The 19,826-nt window shown below is 43.1% G+C and overlaps 2 protein-coding genes across 2 annotated transcripts in view; one reads left to right on the forward strand and one right to left on the reverse strand.

Moving 5' to 3' along the window:
* Positions 1 to 14,884, forward strand: part of LOC123769176 (uncharacterized) — a 60,689-nt gene extending 45,805 nt beyond the window's left edge. Inside the window, exons 4-9 of the mRNA XM_069310181.1 lie at positions 5,016 to 5,103; positions 6,585 to 6,778; positions 7,449 to 7,563; positions 9,534 to 9,744; positions 10,396 to 10,605; positions 11,124 to 14,884. Of these exons, the coding sequence (XP_069166282.1) occupies positions 5,016 to 5,103; positions 6,585 to 6,778; positions 7,449 to 7,563; positions 9,534 to 9,744; positions 10,396 to 10,605; positions 11,124 to 11,408 (1,103 nt within the window). The 3' untranslated portion in view covers positions 11,409 to 14,884. The remainder of the gene's footprint in view (positions 1 to 5,015; positions 5,104 to 6,584; positions 6,779 to 7,448; positions 7,564 to 9,533; positions 9,745 to 10,395; positions 10,606 to 11,123) is intronic.
* The window catches only part of LOC123769368 (LIM/homeobox protein arrowhead), a gene marked incomplete in the record, with an annotated part of 163,112 nt that overhangs the window by 94,839 nt on the left and 48,447 nt on the right, over positions 1 to 19,826 (reverse strand).

Raw genomic sequence — 19,826 nt, forward strand, 5'->3', positions numbered from 1 at the left:
GTGTGTGTGTGTGTGTGTGTGTGTGTGTGTGTGTGTGTGTGTGTGTGTGTGTGTGTGTGTGTGTCACTCTGTAAGAGACTTATTATTAAACTTTCAACAGGACGACCAAGTTCATGCTAAAGTAAGAGTTGGTAGGCACCTGGACGTGCTCTAGCTCTCTAGCCCCGCCTCTCACAACCCCGGCGACTGGTGTAGGAAGTCTGCCTCAATCTTTTGCCGGGTTTCATTTAATTCCCATTGTTGGGGATAGGAATTAGTCCCTACCTCTCTCTCTCCCTAGCATAGAGCCATAGGCCAGCTAATCCTCTTTTTCTCCAGGAGACAACCCCACAACCGTCGCCTGTAACTCTCGAGTAGCTATTTACTGCTAGGTGAACAGAGGCATGGGAGCGAAAATGAACCCGTTTCTGTCTTACCTGAGGATTGAACCCGGGTCTCTCGCTTAAAAGTTTAGGACGTAGGCTACTATGCTACAGGATCCATTATATAGATAACGCCGACACTGAAGTACCCCACAGGCCTCCCCCCCTTCAGTAACCCCATAACCCCCCCCCCCTATAGGCACCCCCATAAGCAACCAATAGGGACGCAATAAGGTCCCCATCCTTCCCATCCCTTCCCTTCATTCCTATCCCTCCCACCCCTCCCTTCGTCACACTCCTCCCCCCCCCCACTGCCCCCGCCCCACCCGCCCTCCTGCACCCCCCCCCCCCCCCCCCACCATCGCGTGTGGGGGACCGGCCCATCCACAACATTTCCACTTACCGGAGGTGCAGTGTAAAAACGAAGACCACTAGGTCGGCGCGGGGTAATCACACACGCCGGAGATGGCGCCACTGGCAGGCTGGTCGCTTCCATCTCTATCTGATTTCCTCCATCTCTGTAGGGCCTCGTAGCCTGGTGGATAGCGCGCAGGACTCGTAATTCTGTGGCGCGGGTTCGATTCCCGCACGAGGCAGAAACAAATGGGCAAAGTTTCTTTCACCCGGAATGCCCCTGTTACCTAGCAGTAAATAGGTACCTGGGAGTTAGTCAGCTGTCACGGGCTGCTTCCTGGGGGTGGAGGCCTGGTCGAGGACCGGGCCGCGGGGACACTAAAGCCCCGAAATCATCTCAAGATAACCTCATGAAGATCTCTCTCTCTCGTCTGATTGGTAGGGGGGGGGGGTATATAGGAGCACGCCACGACTTCTGACTCCTGTTAACAGGCTATAAACGATTCTCCCTCCCCCCCCCCCCCCACCTTCCTATAACTCAAGGTAACAGGAACCGAGTCGGTTCAGAAGCAATTACTGTTAGGCAAACAGTCGGCGATCAGTTAGAGGATTGGCGCCCATACCAATCCTATAACTGGCCCCAGGACTCGAACCCATATCCAATCTGTGGCGAGGCGAGTGTGTGTGTGTGTGTGTGTTTACTAGTTGTGTTTTTGCGGGGGTTGAGCTTTGCTCTTTCGGCCCGCCTCTCAACTGTCAATCAACTGCTTACTAACTACTATTTTTTTCCCCACACCACACACACACACCCCAGGAAGCAGCCCGTGACAGCTGACTAACTCCCAGGTACCTATTTACTGCTAGGTAACAGGGGCACTTAGGGTGAAAGAAACTTTGCCCATTTGTTTCTGCCTCGTGCGGGAATCGAACCCGCGCCACAGAATTACGAGTCCTGCGCGCTATCCACCAGGCTACGAGGCCCCTGTGTGTGTGTGTGTGTGTGTGTGTGTGTGTGTGTGTGTGTGTGTGTGTGTGTGTGTGTGTCTGTGTGTGTGTGTGTGTGTGTGTGTGTACTCACCTAGTTGTGTTTGCGGGGGTTGAGCTCTGGCTCTTTGGTCCCGCCTCTCAACCGTCAATCAACAAGTGTGTGTGTGTGTGTGTGTGTGTGTGTGTGTGTGTGTGTGTGTGTGTGTGTGTGTGGCCAGCCACTACGCCACCAGGGACTGCATTTATCAGGAATACTAGATAATATAACCATTAATATATATTCCTCCAGCAGATATCTGTACTGTGTATATTGTAAGGGGATATATATATAATATGTGTGTGTGTATGTGTGTGTGTGGTGTATATAGGTGTATGACGTGTTGGGGCTTGGCTGTGTGTGTGGGGGAGGCTTGGGGGGGGGGGCTCCCGCCACACGCCCCCCTGATTGAATTTCACCTCTCAGGTCCTTGCTTTCATTATTTGCTTCTTTCACAGCATTAAAATACACTTTCAACCATATATACGTATACATCTCCATACAGGATGTATATTCATATACATATATATACACGCGTACTTGTGTTTACATATACAAAGTCAATTTAATAGTGTAGGTAATACAAAACAAGTGCCACACACAGGGGGGGTGGGTGAATGTATATATTTACATGGCACTCAATGCCAAGTAGTCAGATGTTTGGTGTATAACTGGTCGGTGTAATGGCTGGCACTGTGCCTCGAGTCCTCAGCCTGTCGTAACCACAAAAGTGATCTTCATACGAGCTACAGAGACCACCCAACACATGGCAAAGACCACATAACACCTCCAGTCTTGACCTAGAGGGGGGGGGGGGGTGTGTAAGCACCTCAGGAGAGATATATATTACTTTCAAGTGCAATTCCAGTCACTTCAAGTCGGATGGAAATAGCAGTCTTGCCCGCGCGTCGCTTACCTGTGCTGTGCTCAAGGGTGGTGCAACCACCCACCCACAAAGCCTGTGGTTACACTGCTACTGTGAACGCTTCTGCTACAGCGCGCACAGTGATGGCTAGGGGGTAACGCACGGTGTTAGAATGATGGGGACGGTGCGTGCAGATTACAACTTCGTGTGCGTATTGTGTATTGTGCTCCTGAGCAGCCTGTGCGTGGTGGTGTTGCTGGTTTTGGTCATGATTACTGTGCACTACTACTGTCATTGATACACACGAGGTGGACAGGGCCTGTGCAGGCCACTATAGGCTGGTGGGTGAGCAAGATAACAGAGAGCAAGATAGCAGAGAGCAAGATAACAGAGCAGGATAACAGAGAGCAGGATAACAGAGCAAGATAACAGAGCAGGATAACAGAGAGCAGGATAACAGAGAGCAAGATAACAGAGAGCAAGATAACAGAGCAGGATAACAGAGAGCAGGATAACAGAGCAGGATAACAGAGAGCAGGATAACAGAGAGCAAGATAACAGAGAGCAAGATAACACACTCGAAGCCTTAAACACAGATGTACTCTCTCTCCTCGACTCCACCAGCAGCAACAGTCTTGAGGTTATCTTGAGATGATTTCGGGGCTTTTTAGTGTCCCCGCGGCCCGGTCCTCGACCAGGCCTCCACCCCCAGGAAGCAGCCCGTGACAGCTGACGAACACCCAGGTACCTATTTTACTGCTAGGTAACAGGGGCATAGGATGAAAGAAACTCTGCCCATTGTTTCTCGCCGGCGCCTGGGATCGAACCCAGGACCACAGGATCACAAGTCCAGCGTGCTTTCCGCTCGGCCGACCGGCTCCCAAGTGCCACTATTATGTAAACAACGGGTGCAATAGTGCCATATAGTGCCAGGGAGGGGTAGGGAAGACGTCCTCAAACAAACCATCGTCTCACCAGTGCTATAAAAAAAGTGAAGAAAAAAATATTAAGACTGTCTACCTCTTACGGGGTTATTCATGCCCGTGCCACCTCTTGGGTGGCTAAAATTTTCATCAAGACAGTCATGTTCAGTCGACAACTGGCCGTGTTTTCCCCTCGTCGACGGAGACCGCCTCTCTCCCCTCTCTCCCCCTCATCTTCCCCCTCTACCTTCCTCTCCAAGTTCTCCGTCTCCCTCTCCGACATACCCTCAGACCTCCTCCGCCGGGAGCCCCTCTGCCCTCAAGATGCCTGCGATAAGAAAGGATGGAGAAATGGCAAGGGAACCTCGGTCGTAGATGGACGCAGTGTGAAGGAAGAGGCCGGTGAAGAAGGAGCAGGAGACGAGGATATAGAGAAGAGGAAGGAAGTAGATGATAAAGAGAAGAGAAAGGAAGTAGATGATAATGCCATAACTCACAACGACGACGTCTTGAATGGCCAGAAGACTACAAGGGTCTTGACCAGGCCCGTTAAACCAGGTACATCATGCCATTAGGGTCTAAGACCTGAGGAAAGTGTGCACGTGACTACGTCATCGCTGCCCTAACTCGACCCAAGCTATAAGGGAAATAAAGAGATCAAATTTTGTTTTTTATTTGACGTCATGATGTTGACGACGGTCCAGGCGTTTATAGATCCTGCTGCTATGGAGTATTTGATTCGTTTATAGATGTTCTCACCCCTTGTGCTTGTAGGGTTGAGCTTTAGCTCCTCGCCCCTGCCTCTCCAGCTTGCGATCAGTTAATTCACGGACTTTTGAATTCTCGTATCGTGTGTCCCTCTTGAAGCCTCATCACCTGAGATGAAGATGATGAAAAGAATTCATCTCTTCTTGTGGCGGTTCCTTAGCAATTACCTGTGACTCTTGCGTTAAGGAACCGGTTCTTGACATCTCTCTGGCTCATTCTGTGCCTCTAACTTCCATACATTTCTTATGTTAAACCTTGGTTTCTGGCTCTGTCAGTTCCCTGAGATATCTGGGACTTTGTAATCATGTCTCCCCCCCTTTTTTTGGTCTCTGCTAAAACCTGGAGAGGTTGAGTCTTTGTAGAGCGTGTCTTAGAGGATATCTTAAGAGCGTAGAAGGGTGAGATATCACCCACCTTCACCCAACATCACCCTATCTTTCCCCCTCACACCCACCGACGTCATAAACCCCTTCCACAACCATCCCTTCCACCATTTGGTCACCATTTGGTCACCATTTGGTCCGGGAGACATCTCCCGTCACGCAGGGTGCAGTTGCGCCTCCACAGATCTCCAGTATCATCTTTTGATACTGGTAATGGCTCGAAAGGGCCACCACATACGGGCTATTCATGCCCGTGCCACCTCTTGGGTGGCTTAATCTTCATCAATCATCAATCAATCAATCCATCCCTTCCCTAACCTCTTGTCTCTCCCACAGTACGGGACAGGGCGCGTGTGGGACAGAGGAGTTCCCTGCCCTTCACTACCGCATGCCATGTCTCCGCCTCCTCTCGCGTCTCCACCGGGTAAGGCATCTTGGAATTTATTTCTCCTCCTTAATCTTATTATACAGATACATTTCATGCTTTTTGACCAGACCACACACTAGAAATTGAAGGGACGACGACGTTTCGGTCCGTCCTGGACCATTCACAATCGACTTGAGAATGGTCCAGGACGGACCGAAACGTCGTCGTCCCTTCAATTTCTAGTGTGTGGTCTGGTCAACATACTTCAGCCACGTTATTGTGACTCATCGCCTGCACATTTCATGCTTTTTGCTCGTCTCTTTACCTGTCAATGTTTTTTGTTTCCCCATTTCACTCTCCTGTACCGTCTTTCTTCCCTCTTGCTCCCACTGTCTCTTTCTGTTGCGAATTTTTTATTTTGAAATCTGTCTTAGTCTATCCACGTCTACAACAGTCTATTACACTTGTGTTTTGACGCTGATGTGGTCACTAAGACGAGTCTAGGCTGTGGACCGGCTGATTCAACAACTGCCAAACATCTGACACCACACATATGCTACACACACACACACACACACACACACACACACACACACACACACACACACACACACACACACACACACACACACCTGAGTCTTCCACTCACTGCAACTTTTTCTCGACCTGTCGGCAAGAATGTTTGTGATCTGAGAGAGCCGGTAGGATCTATGAGGAGGATTGGAACCTGCACACACACACACACACGTTATATGACAAAGAGTGCTGGGAAGACGGGACACCACGAGCGTAGCTCTCATCCTGTAACTACACTTAGGTAATTACACACTCACACACACACACACACACACACACACACACACACACACACGGGGGGGGGGGTGCTTTCAGACACAGGCCTCTCAGACCTTAGACTTGGGAGTACCCGGTGTGTGTGTGTGTGGGTTCGACTCCTCCTTCTCCTCTCTCCTCAGAGCTCCTACTCATGTTCTCACTGGTACATTACATTAAGATGATTTCTTTGTGCATGTTTGTGATCTAATTAATGCGCATAAATCATGGCGTATGTTGAAGTTAAATAAGTTCGTGTTATCACTGTGTTTTGATGCCACCACCTCGAACCCATTCCCTGCGACGCTGACACCGACCAATGACCTTCGAACTCCCCATTTTCTTCGAACTCGCTTACTCCGTCCCTTCAACACCCTTCCTCTACCCTCGTTCGAACTTCCTCCCCACCCAGCCACTTGGGCTGGACGGTAGAGAAACGGTCTCGCGTCATGCAGGTCGGGGTTCAATCCCCGACCGTCCAAGTGGTTAGGGATCATTCCTTTCCCCCGTCCCATCCCAAATCTTGATCCTGACCTGTTCCCAGTGCTATATAGTTGTAATGGCTTGGTGTTTTATCTTGATAGTTCCCTTCCCTTCCCCCTTCCTACATCTCTTCGAGTCCCATTTTCCCTTCCCCCCTGAACCCCCTTCCCCCCATTTCCCCGTCTGACAGTCTCCTCCTCTCTCCCTCCCTCCCTCCCCCTCAGGTCCTCAGACACCCAGAGCCAAGGGAGCGGGGTCGGGGACCCCAAGAGTGACTCCCCCACGCCAGAGGGCTCCAGGAAAAGCGGCGAGGCGTCGTGTGCGTCGTCCTGTGCGTCTGCGTCGTCATCGTCGTCGTCGTCAGGAGTGGCGTCGGGTGTCCGGTGCGGGAAGGGCCACGAGCTGCCAGTTGCCCCAGGTCAGTGTTTCGTTTTTTTTGGGGAGTTTCCTCTACCTCATATGTACATAAACACAGGATTTGTATTCAAAAGGTGTTTAGTCAGAGATATCTAAGCTATTTGTGGCATTTACGTGACGGGGATTAGTGATATTAGCGTTAAGTTGTGAACATCTGGGGCCAGATTCACGAAGCAGTTACGCAAGTACTTGCGAACCTGTCCATCTTTTCTCAATCTTTGGCGGCTTTGTTTACCATTATTAAACAGTTAATGAGCTCCGAAGCACCAGGAGGCTGTTTATAACAATAACAACAGTTGATTGGCAAGTTTTCATGCTTGTAAACTGTTTAATAAACGTAACCAAAGCCGTCAGAGATTGAGGAAAGATGTACACGTTCGTAAGTACTTGCGTAACTGCTTCGTGAATCTGGGTCCAGAGCTCTTGGCTGTGTCTCCTAATGATAGTCTTATTCTTCTGTGTTTCCTTAGCTTGCTGGGCCGAGTTAAGTATTGCTGCTTTAGAAAACTGTTCATTTGGCCGGCCACAATATTTGCACTTTGTTTCTCCTAAGGGCGCTGACCCCAATCTCTCCAAGCCTGCGGACGGCCAAGTCACCACCACCTGAATACTACTGTTCCAGGCTTGGCACTTTCCTTAGGTAATTACTAACTTCCCTACGCCGTCTACAGGAGCCCGCGAGTCTGCTGCCCTGCGTCAGGAGGTGGAGACCCTCCGGGCGGAGGTGACCAAGGCCAGGCAGACCATCCTACACATGCAGGAGAGGGAGAAGAGGTTGAAGGAGAGGTCTGTATCTTCGCGCTGAAAGAGGACAGGCGATATGCGTGTGTTTGTATGTAGTAGATTACAGCGAAGGTCCTTTTGAATAGACTTGGTAAGGCTTTAGCCAGAGGAGGGAAGAGGAGGAACGGGAAGAGGTAGGAAGAGGAAGAGGAGAAGGATGGAAGAGGAGGAGATGTCGATACTTGACCATAGATGATTTTTGAATACTCGGTGATGAAATACTTTAGGGAAAATTGACTGGAAATTCACGGTAGTTGTAGTACAAATGAAGAATAAGATAGTGTAAAGCCCTTTCATTGGAGTAATGCACGCATATTTTAGCTGCGTGAATAAGCAAGGTGGGAGATAAGGCTTTACAGGCGGGATATCAGTAGTCAATAGTCATGGGAAGATAAAACGTCTTCAGGTGTACAGAGAATAGTTGAGAACGTCTTCAGGTGTACAGAGAACAGGTGAGAACGTCTTCAGGTGTACAGAGAACAGGTGAGAACGTCTTCAGGTGTACAGAGAACAGGTGAGAACGTCTTCAGGTGTACAGAGAACAGGTGAGAACGTCTTCAGGTGTACAGAGAACACGTGAGAACGTCTTCAGGTGTAGAGAGAACAGGTGAGAACATCTTCAGGTGTACAGAGAACAGGTGAGAACATCTTCAGGTGTACAGAGAACAGGTGAGAACGTCTTCAGGTGTACAGAGAACATGTGAGAATGTCTTCAGGTGTACAGAGAACAGGTGAGAACGTCTTCAGGTGTACAGAGAACATGTGAGAATGTCTTCAGGTGTACAGAGAACAGGTGAGAACATCTTCAGGTGTACAGAGAACAGGTGAGAACGTCTTCAGGTGTACAGAGAACGGGTGAGAACGTCTTCAGGTGTACAGAGAACAGGTAGTTAGTGGTAGTTAGTGGGTTTGCATGTTTTAGAGCTGGTAATGCAAGTGGACACAGATGACAACATCCAAGAAAGATCATTACTCAGAAGACGTCAAAGGAGTTTCCAAGAACACAGGGAGATGCATTGTGTGTTAAGAGCGGCGTCTGTGTCACTCTAGCACACACACAGAGAGACAATAGGTACAGCCACCAGTGATTACTAACTTTAGAGTTCACAATTACGAAGCAGTTTGATCTTTCAGCGTAGTAGGCATCCAACAGTCTCAGGAGACTATGGAGTTGCGCTCTGGTTGTCGGTCTGGAGTGGCCTCACCAGGGCGCAATGCCAGGGTAGGTTGATTCGGGGGGGAGAAGCTGTTACCCATGCAGCAAGTCCCCCTCTCTCCAAGGCGCATGTTTCGTGCGTAATGTTTCGTTTAATAGAAATTGTTGAAGAATTATGATATGGTATAGTTTTTACAGTCTAGTGTGGTAGTTTGTCTAGGTAGAGTGAACTCACAATGTTCTCATAATCAACATTTATGAGGAAATCTTTAAAAAAAACTTTAAAAATCTTTAAAAATCTTTAAAAAACCCTCATAATCAACATTTATGAGGAAATCTTTTGGCACAATGCGATGGGTTTGACCTGATGTCTAGGGTGACCCGGGGTGCGCGGGTTCGATACCCTCACATTGACCCAAAAGTTATCCTCGTAATTGGTCTAGTCAAAGATAGAAGCCATCACAAGCAGCTTGATCCCTTAACAGGTATGCAAATTGGTAGAACTCTTAACTAAAGCCGGGTGAATATTATGACGTGTGAATATCGTGATCTGTGAAGATATAATGTTCTCAGTGGCCAACCACTTGGAGGGGTGGACGGTAGAGCGACGGCCTCGCTTCATGCAGGTCGGCGTTCAATCCCCCGACCGTCCAAGTGGTTGAGCACCATTCCTTTCCCCTTGTGCCATCCCAAATCCTTATATCCTGACCCCCCTTTCCCTTCCCAGTGCTACATAGTCGTAATGTCTTGGCGGTTCCCCCCCCCCCCTCCTGATAATTCCCTCCCTGCCTTCCCAACTGAAGATGTGTACACACAGACTTGGAGACCGGGCCTCCAGAGGCGTGGAACGAGGCAACGGTCGCGTGGAGAACCTGAGCCTTGGAGAGCGTCGACCCTCGGCCCTCGTGCGTCGCTACGGCAACCTCTACGCTCAGGCCAGAGTGGACACCCTGGACGCCCTCGACGCCCTCCCGGACCTCAGGAACGCCGAAGAACTCAAGTCGAAGCTCCTCTTCAGCGTAGTGGTGGTGAGTCCCCCAAGCACTTCTTTCTTTTTGCAACGATAACTCTTTTGCGGGGCAACGAGCTTCATTTTTGGCACTTAGCAATACACTGCTAAAACACTCCAACAGTCGCTGAAGTATGTTGACCAGACCACACACTAGAAGTTGAAGGGCATTTACACAAACAAACGCATGTTTGTGTAAATAAAGACACACACACACACACACACACACACACACACACACACACACACACACACACACACACACACACACACACACACACACACACACACACAGTGATGTGGTGGAGGCAGACTCCATACACAGTTTTAAATGTAGATATGATAGAGCCCAGTAGGCTCAGGAACCTGTACACTAGTTGATTGACAGTTGAGAGGCGGGACCAAAGAGCCACAGCTCAACCCCCGCAAGCACAACTAGGCGAGTACACACACACACACACACACACACACACACACACACACACACACACACACACACACACACACACACACACACACACACACACACACAGAAAATTGAGTCCTAAATGACCATATTGACCTGCTAAAGACACTGTAAAATGATATGCAATATAATACAACTTATCCTTATATCCCTGACAAATCCAAACACTCATTGTGGCCGTCTGCTCTCTCCTCGCGTCGCCAGCTGGCCTTCCGTTCGGCGTCGACTTCGGCTCAGGCCCTGCGGGAGGAGGTCCGCCGGGTGCTCCAGATACCCCCACCTCCCCCTCTACCCGCAGGCGAGGCCCACCACGATCACCTCGCCTATGACGAGCATGCCCATGCCCTCGAGCTCGGCGTCTCCGCCTTCGTCACAGCGAACATTGACAAACACGACCTCACCAAGAACGTGGAAGTGAGTCAAGTCTTATTTGGGGTGTTATTGGCATTTGCTTAAATTATTTAATATTATACATTTTAAAACAATGGTATTTGTACTTTTTGTTTCTATAAATTTCCAGTGTTTTGATTGTGTCTTTGTGTTGATTAGGTTTCGTACATCTGTTGATAGAACACGTTCAAATGCGAGTCAGTCAAGGTGTGAATGGTCTTTAGAACTGTTGTGTAAAGCTGCTGTGAACGTCAAGAGTTATAATAGTGTATGTGTGTGTACTTATCTTCATTATAGGTAAGGCAAGTACTATACCTGGAGCCACAATATATCCATGTAATATACATATCGACAGGCAAAACAGAAAAAGAGATGTAATGGACTTTAGACGAGTATAGGGTCAAATAGAGACAGACACAAAGAAAACGAGAACCTGAAGAGTATTTCCAACGCCTCATTCTCCCGCCCATTCCCTGTCCTCCCGACTCTTTATCTCTTCCACCCATAATATGCCCATCTCTTATCTCTCTCCCGCCCTTCAGGAGGTGTGTCAGCAAATCTGGGCTACTCTGTACGACTACCCGGCCCTCAAGACGTGCGAGGGCCTCCTGCAGTACATCAAGGACTGCGTGCGCCTGGCGTGGGGCCTCAACAACCAGACGCCGCCCTACCTCATAGACTACGAGACCCGCACCTACAGGAAGGAATACCACGTCCGCTTCCATACCGCCGACCCCGAGAGCGACGGCATCAAGACCTACCTGTGGCCGGCGCTGCTCGAGGGCCGAGGGGGACCCTGTGTTCAGAAGGGCGTTGTGGTCACTTAGACGGCTGAGGGGGGGTGCGTGGGTGAGGATCAAGGTACCAATCTTGGCACTGACATCCCTTCCCCTTTTCTCTTATAATAACCCGCCTTATTCGCGTCACAATTCCACTTGGCACGGCCGCCCACACACCCTCCCAACTGTCCCGAGTGTCTCTGGCGAGTGCACATTGAAACAGTTGCATCTTGAGATAATAGTTATCATCTTAAATTGGTATTTGCCGCCACAGTGTCCAGTGAATGAAACATGTTACAAAGGTCTCTCACTAGCATTATTGAGCTACGACGAGACGAAGCTTCTCTTCCCACCCTCACGGAGAGTCATGCAGCACCCAATCACCACTGTGAGTCTGTACCACTAATCGCCCTTAATCACCCTCATCCCCACAAGCTCAGTCCCAAAGGGGTAACCACCACAATCTTTATCCCACAGGGGGCAATTACCCCGTGCACCACCCCTCCGCCCCCCCCCTTGTACAGTGTACATAAACCCCTGTACCATAATGCGTTGTGATTGGCCCAGAAGGACGCCCCACACTGCAAATGTAAATTACAAGCATATGCTCCTTCTAACACTTATGTATTATACTAACCTCCTGTATATAACAACATACGCATATACATATATGTTTTATATACAGCGTATTCGGTTTCAAAATGTTTTATCTGTAATAGATTTTTAGTGGGAATGATGTAATGGCATATTTGAGGCTGCTGTGGCTGTCAGATACTGATAGGAATACGTGAGCGGGCCCCCAGTTCCCGCCCCACTGAGCCAGTTCCCGCCATATTTGCCACACCGTAAAAGAAAGGTAATTATTGGGCCTAATCAGAAACGAAAGAACCCAAGCAACCCAACCTAAGCTATGGCGGCCGATGCATATAGAAAACGTCGATTTTGTTAACAAAAATAATACGACGTATTAGATGACAAAAACATACATTTTTCGAGATTTCGTTCCAAAGTAGATTAATATTTTGTGTTGAAATAATGGTTAAAAAAGTACTTATCGTCAATAAGTAATGACATTAGAATATGATAATTACTGACTTGCAATTCTTAAAGGGCTGTTTAATTACCTTTTTTGTAATAGTCATAACTCCTCACTGTCTTGAGGAACGTGAGTGCATCTTACGAGGGTCTCACAGCCACAAGTACAAAAAAACCACTAAACCTTGGAAAAGTTAACTGTTTTATAATCAACAAATTAAACAAAAATAATTTAAATGAAAAAAAATGTGTTTGTACATAGTAAAACTGTATAAATGTTATTATCTACATATACAGTAAATATAAGAGATCAGAGCGTATATGTAGTACTTTTTGACTATAGTGCTTAAAGAGGAAATTATTCAAATTATCTCCCGAGAGAATAATGAGTGTGTTCACTATAGCGTTTTTAAGCATATTCTGAGTGAATATGCGAACTCTAAGCGCTGGGGGATAGAGAAACTACAATACCTGACCTACAGGTACATTCATCATATAGCTGTTCTTCAAAATGAAACATATGGCGGTCTATGCAACATTCTTAGGAATATAATACCTGTATTTCGTTACAAAATTTCTTGGTTAGTAATAATGAAAACATTAATAATTTGTATTTAAAAATACAGGATTTAAAATAATACAGTGGTGGCTGATTTTGGTACTTAAAGGTGTAAATTTAATAAATGCTTCTAAGCACTCAATTTTTTTTTTTGTAAATAAGAAATTACATCGAGCCTGTCATCTGTACTGTTATGTACTTGTACTGTACTATTATGTACGTGGGAGTCCTGTACATAATGTACAGGAATGTTTTAATGTACTTAGAAATCTCAGTTATTCACAATTGTACACTCTTTAATTATCGTTAATTTAATGGTTTTAGATTCATTCATCTTTTCATTCTGTTCACTCTTGTTTTTTTGTTATTTATACATGTATCATATTTATTCATTATTCCATAGCTTTAATGTGATCTTTGGGGATGTTATTCTTCAGTTTAGTTTTCACCTTTCTAATTATTATTATTAGTATTATTTTATATATAAATACATATATACATATATACATACATATACGTATTTATATATATTTTATATATAAATATATATAAATACATATATACATATGTATATATACATATATATACATATATAAGCGCGTGCTAGTGGCTTTACAAGACTGTAATTACCATATTTGTATCCTCACATTCCTTATGTACATTCTTGTATATGCATAAATAAATAAATAAATAAATATATGTGTGTGTGCGGAAAAGACACATTGAAAAATTAGAGAATCCTGAACGCGTTTTCGGCCAGTTAGCCCGTCATCAGAGCAAGATTATGTGATCTCTATTCTGGCCAAAAACGCGTTCAGCATTCTCTAATTTTTCAATGTGTCTTTTTTCCCGCATATTTGGATCAGTGTTTTCATGATCGTTGTAAAATATAAAAATCAAATGTAAACAAAGTATCGAGCTATTTCTTGTGATAGTCTTTGTCATGTTCAAAGACTATCTTTGACATGTCTTTGAACAAGAAAATAAGTGTTTAGCCATGATCAATTCACTGGTGGATAGTCTCTGCAGGATAGAGAAGAAGCCATGATGACCTGAGCAGTGAGTCTGAAGCTGTAAGACGACTCGGGTGGGTGTGTGTGAAGCTGTCTCACGTCATTGGTGGATGTGTGTGAAGCTGTCACATGTCTCTAGTGGGTGTGGGAAGCTGTCAGACGCCTCTAGTGGGTGTGTGAAGCTGTCTCACGCCTCTAGTGGGTGTGTGAAGCTGTCTCACGCCTCTAGTGGGTGTGTGAAGCTGTCTCACGCCTCTAGTGGGTGTGTGAAGCTGTCTCACGCCTCTAGTGGGTGGGTGAAGCTGTCTCACACCTCTAGTGGGTGTGTGAAGCTGTCAGACGCCTCTGATTTTGTAACTGAATCTGTCACACTTCAGCATAAATCCACAGCTTCACATACGATGATTCCTTAACAAAGGACGCCCTCGGAGCGTCGGGAACGGTCTCCCTCAGCCAATCAGATGGCAGAGTCCGCCGTGCTTAACCGCTCAAAGAGCACCTCATCAAACCCTTCACTCGCTGCTCTTGTCTTTGAAATTGAAATTGAAATAAGTTTATTGATGTAAAATACACACAAAGGGATGGAATAGCTCTGTCTTCGTGTGTACATAATATTGAAAACGTAAAAGTGTGTTTTCAATTTTTTTTTATGCATACCATTTGTTTGTTTGTTTTTACTTCAATTAGATAATAAATGCAAGGGACCCATTTTATGTAATAACGTTTTGAGAAGTGACAAATGGAAAGTATTATTAGAAAGTATGTTTTTTTTTGGGGGGGGGATTCCCTCACCATTGAGTGTGTATATGTCTGTCTGTGCCATTTTGTATATTCTGTATTCATAATGGTGTTTTTTGTATTTTTATTATATAAATATATATATATATATATATATTAATAAAGGTATTTCTACCGTATTGATCGTTTTATTTTTGGTGGTGATGGGGGGGGGAGTTATGGTTTCTTTTTTTTTTGTTTATATGTTATAAGAGAATTCCCTTGAAGTTATAATTTACAATTTTATATCTGGAAACAAGTGTTGAATAAATAAGTTATATGTGACTACGTTTCCGCTCATGCATGTTGGCAAAACATATATATGTGGTCATTAAATACTTGATGAATCCTCGACCTACTGGCCTAGAAGAGGCCCTGGATAGGCTAACTAGTGGCTGACGTCATTTATACATATATATGTGTATATGTATCATGAATTTACACCTTTTAACTACCTTACCCATATAAGAACAATTCATATGCCCATTGAGGTACCATACAAAAACTCTTATAAGTAACATACATATGCCAAAATACGTACCATACTTATGCCCTTATAAGAACAATATATATGTTTTTATATCTATCATACATATATCCTTTTAACTACCATACATATGCCCTTATAAGTACCATACTTGCCCATATAAGTACCATTCATATGCCAATATAAGTACCATACATATGCCTATATAAGTAGCATACATATGCCCATATACGCACCATGCATAGTAGTCTCTAAGTATATGAGGAATATAGATATAATGTTATTTTGATTATCCATTTATTGTTTAGCTCATTTTAATTATTATTACATTTTTTACAATTGATTTTCCTTAGTAATTTGTTGAGAAAACACGATGATAGGTTTGATATTTGAGGTGGCTGTATCTCAGTAAATATGGCTGTATAGGCGTTAATATTTAAAATTAGCAAAGAAAGACTTAACAGAAAGAAAAGTAAATTGCTGTGGTAAACACAATGGTACCATTTTCAAAACGATTCTATGGCTGGTTTTGATTTTGAGTTTTGTGAAAAATGACGATTTCGCCCGGGCTCGGATTCTTTGCAGGCGGCGGGCTGTATGTACCCCATCTTTGTATTCGTCCGCTGGTCAAGTTTTTATTACTTGATTTAATCATTGCCTATCTTCTATATCTATAAAATAAGGTTGACTGTCTCTCTAAGGGAAAAGGTACTAAAGTACCATAGAGGTACGTATGTACATAAGTACCAAATACATATCCATATATGTACCATACTCATGCCCATATAAGTGTCATACATATGCCCATATAAGAACAATATATATGCCCATTGAGGTACCATACAAAAGTTCTTATAAGCAACATACATATGCCAAAATACGTACCATACTTATGCCCTTATAAGAACAATATATATGTTTTTATATCTATCATACATATATCCTTTTAACTACCATACATATGCCCTTATAAGTACCATAAATGCCCATATAAGTACCATTCATATGCCAATATAGGTACCATACAAATGCCTTTATAAGTAGCATACATATGCCCATATACGCACCATGCATAGTAGTCTCTAAATACATGAGGAATATTGATATAATGTTATTTTGATTATCCATTTATTATTTAGCTCATTTTGATTATTATTACATTTTTTAAAGCTCATTTTCCTTAGTAATTTGTTGAGAAAACACGATGATAGGTTTGATATTTGAGGTGGCTGTATCTCAGTAAATATGGCTGTATAGGCGTTAATATTTAAAATTAGCAAAGAAAGACTTAACAGAAAAAAAGTAAATTGCTGTGGTAAACACAATGGTACCATTTTCAAAACGATTCTATGGCTGGTTTTGATTTTGAGTTTTGTGAAAAATGACGATTTCGCCCGGGCTCGGATTCTTTGCAGGCGGCGGACTGTATGTACCCCATGTTTGTATTCGTCCGCTGGTCAAGTTTTTATTACTTGATTTAATCATTGCCTATCTTCTATATCTATAAAATAAGGTTGACTGTCTCTCTAAGGGAAAAGGTACTAAAGTACCATAGAGGTACGTATGTACATAAGTACCAAATACATATCCATATATGTACCATACTCATGCCCATATAAGTGTCATACATATGCCCATATAAGAACAATATATATGCCCATTGAGGTACCATACAAAAGTTCTTATAAGCAACATACATATGCCAAAATACGTACCATACTTATGCCCTTATAAGAACAATATATATGTTTTTATATCTATCATACATATATCCTTTTAACTACCATACATATGCCCTTATAAGTACCATACTTGCCCATATAAGTACCATTCATATGCCAATATAAGTACCATACATATGCCTATATAAGTAGCATACATATGCCCATATACGCACCATGCATAGTAGTCTCTAAGTATATGAGGAATATAGATATAATGTTATTTTGATTATCCATTTATTGTTTAGCTCATTTTAATTATTATTACATTTTTTACAACTGATTTTCCTTAGTAATTTGTTGAGAAAACACGATGATAGGTTTGATATTTGAGGTGGCTGTATCTCAGTAAATATGGCTGTATAGGCGTTAATATTTAAAATTAGCAAAGAAAGACTTAACAGAAAGAAAAGTAAATTGCTGTGGTAAACACAATGGTACCATTTTCAAAACGATTCTATGGCTGGTTTTGATTTTGAGTTTTGTGAAAAATGACGATTTCGCCCGGGCTCGGATTCTTTGCAGGCGGCGGGCTGTATGTACCCCATGTTTGTATTCGTCCGCTGGTCAAGTTTTTATTACTTGATTTAATCATTGCCTATCTTCTATATCTATAAAATAAGGTTGACTGTCTGTCTAAGGTAAAAGGTACTAAAGTACCATAGAGGTACGTATGTACATAAGTACCAAATACATATCCATATATGTACCATACTCATTCCCATATAAGTGTCATACATATGCCCATATAAGAACAATATATATGCCCATTGAGGTACCATACAAAAGTTCTTATAAGCAACATACATATGCCAAAATACGTACCATACTTATGCCCTTATAAGAACAATATATATGTTTTTATATCTATCATACATATATCCTTTTAACTACCATACATATGCCCTTATAAGTACCATAAATGCCCATATAAGTACCATTCATATGCCAATATAGGTACCATACAAATGCCTTTATAAGTAACATACATATGCCCATATACGCACCATGCATAGTAGTCTCTAAATACATGAGGAATATTGATATAATGTTATTTTGATTATCCATTTATTATTTAGCTCATTTTGATTATTATTACATTTTTTAAAGCTCATTTTCCTTAGTAATTTGTTGAGAAAACACGATGATAGGTTTGATATTTGAGGTGGCTGTATCTCAGTAAATATGGCTGTATAGGCGTTAATATTTAAAATTAGCAAAGAAAGACTTAACAGAAAGAAAAGTAAATTGTTGTGGTAAACACAATGGTACCATTTTCAAAACGATTCTATGGCTGGTTTTGATTTTGAGTTTTGTGAATAATGACGATTTCGCCTGGGCTGGGATTCTTTGCAGGCGGCGGGCTGTATGTACCCCATCTTTGTCTTCGTCCGCTGGTCAAGTTTTTATTACTTGATTTAATCATTGCCTATCTTCTATATCTATAAAATACGGATGACTGTCTGTGTAAGGTAAAAGGTACGTAAGTATCATAGAGGTACGTAAGTACATAAGTACCAAACACATACCCATAAAGGTACCATACTCAATCCCATATAAGTGTCATACATATGCCCATATAAGAACAATACATATGCCCATTGAGATACCATACAAAAGCTCTTATAAGTAACATACATATGCCCAAAAAGGTACCATACTTATGCCCTTATAAGAACAATACATATGTTCTTATAAGTATCATACATATACCCTTATAACTACCATACATATGCCCTTATAAGTACCATACTTGCCCATATAAGTACCATTCATATGCCAATATAAGTACCATACATATGCCTATATAAGTAGCATACATATGCCCATATACGCACCATGCATAGTAGTCTCTAAGTATATGAGGAATATAGATATAATGTTATTTTGATTATCCATTTATTGTTTAGCTCATTTTAATTATTATTACATTTTTTACAACTGATTTTCCTTAGTAATTTGTTGAGAAAACACGATGATAGGTTTGATATTTGAGGTGGCTGTATCTCAGTAAATATGGCTGTATAGGCGTTAATATTTAAAATTAGCAAAGAAAGACTTAACAGAAAGAAAAGTAAATTGCTGTGGTAAACACAATGGTACCATTTTCAAAACGATTCTATGGCTGGTTTTGATTTTGAGTTTTGTGAAAAATGACGATTTCGCCCGGGCTCGGATTCTTTGCAGGCGGCGGACTGTATGTACCCCATGTTTGTATTCGTCCGCTGGTCAAGTTTTTATTACTTGATTTAATCATTGCCTATCTTCTATATCTATAAAATAAGGTTGACTGTCTCTCTAAGGGAAAAGGTACTAAAGTACCATAGAGGTACGTATGTACATAAGTACCAAATACATATCCATATATGTACCATACTCATGCCCATATAAGTGTCATACATATGCCCATATAAGAACAATATATATGCCCATTGAGGTACCATACAAAAGTTCTTATAAGCAACATACATATGCCAAAATACGTACCATACTTATGCCCTTATAAGAACAATATATATGTTTTTATATCTATCATACATATATCCTTTTAACTACCATACATATGCCCTTATAAGTACCATACTTGCCCATATAAGTACCATTCATATGCCAATATAAGTACCATACATATGCCTATATAAGTAGCATACATATGCCCATATACGCACCATGCATAGTAGTCTCTAAGTATATGAGGAATATAGATATAATGTTATTTTGATTATCCATTTATTGTTTAGCTCATTTTAATTATTATTACATTTTTTACAACTGATTTTCCTTAGTAATTTGTTGAGAAAACACGATGATAGGTTTGATATTTGAGGTGGCTGTATCTCAGTAAATATGGCTGTATAGGCGTTAATATTTAAA

This window comes from Procambarus clarkii, chromosome 66 (genome assembly GCF_040958095.1).
Source record: "Procambarus clarkii isolate CNS0578487 chromosome 66, FALCON_Pclarkii_2.0, whole genome shotgun sequence".
NCBI classification, from domain to species: domain Eukaryota; kingdom Metazoa; phylum Arthropoda; class Malacostraca; order Decapoda; family Cambaridae; genus Procambarus; species Procambarus clarkii.